At 50.1% G+C, this 6,806-nt stretch overlaps 1 protein-coding gene across 1 annotated transcript; it reads right to left on the bottom strand.

Moving 5' to 3' along the window:
- Window positions 1–1,371: 1,371 nt before the first annotated feature.
- On the bottom strand, window positions 1,372–6,267 carry CDKN2AIP (CDKN2A interacting protein). The gene is made up of 3 exons (XM_071556290.1): window positions 6,012–6,267; window positions 5,787–5,917; window positions 1,372–5,089 (listed from the first exon to the last, which is right to left on the bottom strand). Exons 1-3 carry the CDS (start codon window positions 6,239–6,241, stop codon window positions 3,462–3,464), a joined length of 1,989 nt encoding a protein of 662 aa, XP_071412391.1. The 5' UTR covers window positions 6,242–6,267; the 3' UTR covers window positions 1,372–3,461.
- Between the last annotated feature and the right edge of the window lie 539 nt (window positions 6,268–6,806).

The following is a 6,806-nucleotide window of genomic DNA, read 5'->3' as shown; positions in this document are numbered from 1 at the left end:
ACTTGGCACCTGACGCCCAGCGGCTGTGGGCAGCAGGGGGCTGCGGGACCGCGTGTCCTGCCCGCCGCTGCCGGGCAGCAACGCTTCCCCACGCGTGCCTTGCTCTCCCTGCCCAGGGCTCTGCTGCGCCGGGAGAGTGTACACACGTTCTTTGCTCCCCCTGCCCAGGGCTCTAATGCGCCGGGAGGGTACGGGCAGCCGTGAGAGGTGTCCGGAGGGATGGGCCCGGCAAAAAGGGGATGGCCTGAGAGTGAGCCCCGTTCTGTTGGCGCCCGTGGCGCGCTACCTGCGTGTCTGTGGCCGTGACGAGAGCCCGCCCCGCGCTCGTCCGCTCGGCCCGGGGGCGTCTCGGCGGGGTTTGGCGCGCTGCGGGGCGGGCGGGGGCGCAGCAACGCCCGGCACTCTCTGCCTGCGGTCCGGGGACTTTCCCCTAGGCGGGCGAGGCCCGTGAGGAACAGCGTCCTCCGTGCGTGGCCTAGCGAGCAGGTCTTCAGAGCATCCCGCCCCTCTTCGGTCACCATTGCTACTTTATAAAGGCTGGCAGCTGGCTCAGCGTCAAGGGCAGGGCGAGGAGCGCTTGGTACTCTCGTTTGTTCGTACGCTGGCCTCCCCAGATGATACAGAGTACACAGACCGCTGAACCACCCCAGAGGGGCGCCATGGCCCCGAGCGTCCGCGAAGTCCTCGCCGCGGAGAGACGAAGCGGCCCCGGGAACGCGTTATGCAAATGACGCCCAGACCCCGCCCCCAGCCGGGCGGGCGCTCTGCCGCGCCTTGTGGCCTCCCAGAGCCCGCCCCGCGTCACCCCAGCGCGGGCTTAGGAGCCCCCGGCGAGAGCCGCCACACCGCAGCGTGCTGTGCAGCTGCCAACAGCATGTCAACGGGGCCGCCGTCCGCAAGGAACGGCGCGGCTGTTCCAGCACACCCCAGGGGAAGCGGGAGCCATTTCTGATGGCTGCGATTTCCTGTACTTCTGCAGACAAAACAGGCTGTTTTTCTTTCGGTTGGTTGGTTTCCTTTGTCCCCCTGAGGTAACTCTGCACTCCTACAGTGTCAGTGCACGTGTTCCCGCCGGTCCTTGTCGGCAGGGTCTGACCGTAAAAGACCAGCATCCCCATCGCTAGAGACCAGGACAGTACCTGGAAGGGAGACCGAAAGGTTTTAGTACTATCAGGACTGCATAAACACTTCTTGCCACTGCCAGTTCTTTGAAATTCTTTCTTTCTTCCTCTAGGCTTAATGAAATGTTAATACATTCTCATTCAAATACTCGAATAATGCTTTTTCACTTGCATGTTCAAATGTGCATTTTGAGTTGCTTTCCATGTAGAGCGTGAAATAAAAATAACACACTTCAACCTTCAGTTTCTATTAAGAGTAGCTACAGACTCGTTCTTTAATGATTCACAACCAAACATCAAAGAGGAGTAACATTCAAAATTTTTAAAAAAGTAAGCCTAAGTCAGGTCTTTTAAAAAAAGGCATCTAGAACTTCAGCCTTTTAAACAGTCACCCTAACAGTTCCTTGAGGTCACTGAATACTGTGAGCTTTGCTTTATGGAGGAGAAACACAGGTTTTCACATTGCAACATGCGCTGCAATTCTGAACCAGTGATCTGGAGATGCCCAACCAGCAGCAAAAGCTGTACTCCAGAGGGCATGGGACACAACTCCTGCCCCACAAACAGTCGTTCTGTGTCTCTACCCAAACAGGCTGGGGACTTTAGAATGGATCTCGTACTTTCCACCATGAATACCACAGTTCCTAAGCACAGCACAAAGCCTGTCCTGTCCTGCACTTTGAAGTGCACACCAGATCTTGCGCTGACATAACTGAGCGCATTGCATTCCAAACATCAGCTGGTACTCCAGAAATGCTGAGGGAGAACTCCTGAGAAACCTAACTAGGGTGAAGGGTGACCAAGAGCACAGAAGCCCAGGGGTCAGTTGGAGGAAGTTCTCAAGCTGCCATTGGGAAGCGTGAGTGCCTTGCACGCTTCTGGAGAAATGGACTGGAGAGCCACTGCTGTTTAAAATCATGTAGGGCACAGCATAACAACACTGCCGTGGTTTAGTCCCAAAATCACAAAAGAACTGGAGGTCTTTAAGTGGATATAAGTCTTTAAGTACTACTGGGATCGCAGAAATTCCTATTGACTCCTGTAGTGCTTTATCAATGGATCTGTCAGTGAAGCATAAAGTCACCACTAAATGATGCTAACTACTGTAGTCAGACAAGATTAATTCAAAATAACACTGAAGACATTATGTCTTTACAATTACATGTCATTATCCAATATACCAAAACATGCAGTTTGTGCGGGTATTTCAGCAACACCGAAAATAAAAGGTAATCTACTTTCTTTGATTCAAATCATTCTGTACAGGGTGTAAAAATGTAGCAAAGGAAGAGCTTAACTAGCATGAATGCTTTACAATACACTGTCTCCTGCAGACAGCAGCATCTTCATTTTGCTTATTTGGGGTTACAAAACTAGAAATTCATATTCTATAGGTCTACTCTATCGGTTTTACAGTATTTCAGCTACACATCTAAAGAAAAGAACTCATGGGGATTATACCTTGAAGCCACTCAAAGTAAAGCTTTTCTGAAGGTGTTGGAAAGCTATTGAAATGGCTGGAATATTTAGTAGCCAAAACCAAAGTACTATAAAAGTTTATCCCAGAGGTTTTATTGTTTTGAGTTGTGGTCAAAAGATACTTAGCATAGAAATCCATGTTTATTTGAAAAAAACTCCCAAACTGTAAATTATACTTCACAATATAAATTAAATCTGTTTAGTTTTGGTGGTTGAAATAGCTGTGATTTGACTAATTACTAATTTGCCAGTGTGACGTTAAGTGGGCTCTGATCTGCTAGTATAATGTTAAATGGGATCAGGGTGTCGCTTATATTGCAAGTGTTACAAAAACATCCCATAAAAATAGTCAACCAACTACTTTCTCCACTAGTATGAGCAACAGTGAACATTATGAGGAACAAGCCTGAAACAGATGATTCAACTTTTTGATTGAAATTTTTAAACAACGGTCAGTCATTCAAGTATTATGGTCCCTATGTACACACTTCTATGTGGCTAGAAAAGACATGGTAGACAACTGAGCATACTGCCATCAAATTGTAAGAATTACAAAAATGTCAGGTTTTAAACAGCAAATTGTACCTTAATAGTTTAATTAAAAATAGAAGAGTTAGGTAGACTATTTTGCAAATACAACAGCACACTAGTGTGCTGTATATTAAGGCAATACCTTTAAATGCACACTTGTCATCTCTAACAAGTTTTATACAATTGCTATCGAGTGACAGGACTACCACTGTCTTGCAAAACTGAGAAAGAAATACAAAATATCTGGAAGCCTACATTTTCAAAGTACAAAATTAACTTTCAGTCCTTGTGTTGAAATACTATACACAGTACAAACAGTGATTCTCTCCCCTACAAGATCTCACGCGGATTTCTTAAAGCTGGAGGCAAATTTGAAGGCTTCGACTCTTCATCCAGAAGCACCAAATCTTCAATTTCACTACCTTTGTATTTTCTTTTACATATCTTCACTATAACTTTCTTCTTGAGGAATAATTTCAAAGCTTCTCTTGAAGCCACTGCTTTGGCATTTTCCATACTTTTACCACAGCCAGTACCCAAGTAGACAGACTTGCACCTCAGTTCACAAACTATATTTTCTAGAGAGCTTTTATTTTGAGGCAAGTCTGCAAGTTCCTTCAGGGGAACAAAAGCAACATCTAAGGTAGCTTTTACGGACTGAATAGATGAGTTTAGAAGTTCTGCATGATTTACATTAGGACTGAAACCCCCAACAGCAACCAGTTTCCAGGCTACAGCTTTGTAGAGTCTATTGAAAAAAGGCTGTCTTTCCTTTGCGTCTTCACTGGTTAAGGGTTTGCACAAAGCTTTAGCAGCGCTTTCACTTGCCTGTGAGCCACTCTTGGAAGCCAGTAAGGAAGCGCCTGCCTGAGCTCCACCCCGGGAGGAGGGACCTTGCTGAGCTCCACTCCGAGCAGCCAGCAGTGTAGCAGCCACCTGAGCACTGCTCTTGGAAGCCAGCAGTGAGGATCCTGGCTGTGCACCGCTCCGAGCAGCCAGCAGGGAGGCAGCCACCTCGGCACTGCTCTTGGAGGACAGGAGCGAGGAGCCCACCTTAGCAGTGCCCTTGGAGGCCAGCAGCAGCGAGGTGCCAACCTGAGTGCCTGTCTTGGGGGCCAGAAGCAGCGAGCTGCCCATCTGAGCAGCACTCTTGGACACTGATGCTGGGGCACTCGCCTGGGTTTTGGAAGACAGCAGCGCAGCATTTGTTTGTGAGGTGCTCTTGGTGGTTGGTGGCACCGCTGCCACCTGTGGGGTACTCTTGGTGGTCAGTGGCACAGCTGCTGCCACCACTGCTGCCTGTGGGGTGCTCTTGGTGGTTGGTGGCACTGCTGCTGCTCCCCCCACTGCTGCCTGTGGGGTACTCTTGGTGGTTGGTGGCACTGCTGCTGCCGCTGCCACCACTGTTGCCTGTGGGGTGCTCTTGGTGGTTGGTGGCACTGGTGCTGCCACTGCTGCAGCCTGTGGGGTGCCCTTGGCAGTCAGTGGTACTGCTGCTGCCTGTGGGGTGCTCTTGGAGGTTGATGCCACTGCCACTACTGCTGCCTGTGCGGTGCTCTTGGCAGCCAGTGACACTGCTGTCACCACCGCCTCTGGCTGCAGGGGGCTCTTTTCAGGTGATAGCACATCTTCACACTTGCTTTCCTCAGGTGGGCTTGAGCAAGGTTTCTTTCCTGGCTCTTTTTCAGATGAAGATCGCTTTTGCTCAGCAGTATTTTCAGCATTAGCAGGCCTTCCTTCTGGTTCTATGTCTGATGCTGCAACCATTTCTTGATCTGATCTGCACGTTGACTGGGCACTTTCTGCATCTTTGATAGTACCTTTCTCCTCCTTTTTTGGCAATGTGCTCACTGTTTCCTTCAGGGCTTTTGCCTTGATTGTTTTAACATCCTTTACAGCATCCTTAGAGTCTTTGCTTTTCTCAACAGCTTGCCTCTTGGAGGGCTGCTCTAGCCCTTCTGCAAAACAAGTAAAATATGTTATCCTCTGATTTCTGAACTATGAAATCTCAATCTAGAGAGAAATCATCTAAAACATTCTAGCAGTAAGCTCTGTGAATTTAAAAGGTATATATTAGAAATATACCTTGAACTGTAATTTCAAGCTTTAATGTCCTATTTCAGAATATTTTAGTATTTTTTGACAAAACCCTGAAAATACTCAGGTGCAAGATTTCAGATGTTGGTTTGGGACACATAGGCAAGTATGCATTTCTATTCCTGAAGTCCAAACCAAAGGTGACCAACATACATTAAAGAGACTACGTGACCTAGAGTAAAGTAAGTATATTTTGTTTACTAATACCATGTAAGTTTTTTAAAAAAAATCAGTTTCTCACACAGCAATAATGCCTGACAGTAAGCAAAGTAACAAGAATGCATTTAAGCTGGAGTACAGCAATCCACATTGCAATGCACAAGTAAACAGCTTAAAGTTCAAAGCAACAACTCTACATTACCAAAGGAATATGTGCACATTACATCTGTTTTAGAGATACTATATTAGGAAAAAAATAGCATAGAGAGAGGAAACGAAAAAAGGGAGTTTTAAAAGTAAATTATTTCAACTACTTTATAAGCCCGAGGCAAACCGCGAACATTTAAAAACAAGCATTTTCTAGACTCCTATGTATTGTCACAGCTATGATCTGCTAACCATTGCTACTTGATATGCCTCTTTTCTTCACCTTGGCAACCAGTTCATCTCTCGTGGTGTGGACAGGCGCGCCGGACACTTGGATGCCTTCGGCCATTTCCAGCGCCTTCTCCATGACCTGCGGCGGGTACCTGGAGGGGCGACAAGGGGAAAGGAGGGAAGGGGCGATGTGAGGCGGCCGCCCCGCGCCGCTCCAGCCGCCGCCGCAGGCCCCGCTCCACTCACCGGCATCCCAGGAAGACGTGGTTGGCCCACACCATGGAGAGGGACACCAGGCGCTGCAGCTGAGCGCTGCCCGCCGCCGGCGGCTCCGCCACATTGCGCAGCAGAAACTCCCGACGGTACCGCCAGTGGTGCTCGGGCTCGCAGGCCCCGCGCAGCGTCTCCGCCCAGGCCGCCTCCTCCGCCGTCCGCCCCAGGGGCTCGGCCGAGGCCGCCGCCGCCTTGCCCGCCATCGCCGCCGCGGAACACCCGCCCCACCGCTTCCGGCCCGCGTCTGAGCTCACATCCGGCGTCGGGGCGGGCACGGGGCGGGCAGGCTGGGTGCCCTCTGAGGCCTCGGGGCGCCACGGGGAGGGGCTGTGGGGGCACGGGAAGGGGTCTGTGTGGGCACGGGGGGGTATGTGTGGGCATGGGGAGGGGCTGTGTGGGCACGGGAAGGGGCTGTGTAGGCACGGGGCGGGGAGGGGCTGTGTGGGCACGGGGGGTGCTGTGTGGGCACGGGGAGGGGCTGTGTGGGCACGGAGCGGGGAAGGAGCTGCTCTGGGCACCGGTGCTCTTCCTGTATCCTGCCTGGTGAAAGCCTGAACTAAAGGCCTGCTTTACGGCTTCATTTGTCCAGGCTTGCAGAGGTCGGAGTTCATGGGGATTAAGTGGTGTTTTTACCTCAGAATCATTTAGGTTAGAAAAGACCTCTGAGATTATCGAGGCCAACCTATGACTGAACACCACCTTGTCATCTAGACCATGGCACCAAGTGCCACTTGCAGTTTTAAACACTTCCAGGGACAGTGACACCAC

The sequence above is a fragment of the Pithys albifrons genome, chromosome 5 (genome assembly GCF_047495875.1).
Source record: "Pithys albifrons albifrons isolate INPA30051 chromosome 5, PitAlb_v1, whole genome shotgun sequence".
NCBI lineage: Eukaryota > Metazoa > Chordata > Aves > Passeriformes > Thamnophilidae > Pithys > Pithys albifrons.
This window is presented reverse-complemented; position numbering and strand designations above follow the sequence as displayed.

What these genes read in the sequence shown, in the direction of transcription:
- CDKN2AIP (XM_071556290.1), bottom strand. Translation starts at nt 6,241, where the DNA reads ATGGCGGGCAAGGCGGCGGCGGCCTCGGCCGAGCCCCTGGGGCGGACG. An exon ending in CACGTCTTCCTGGGATGCCG is followed by an intron (nt 5,918 to 6,011) that starts GTGAGTGGAGCG and finishes TCGCCCCTCCAG; the next exon opens with GTACCCGCCGCAGGTCATGG. An exon ending in AGGCATATCAAGTAGCAATG is followed by an intron (nt 5,090 to 5,786) that starts GTTAGCAGATCA and finishes CTTGTTTTGCAG; the next exon opens with AAGGGCTAGAGCAGCCCTCC.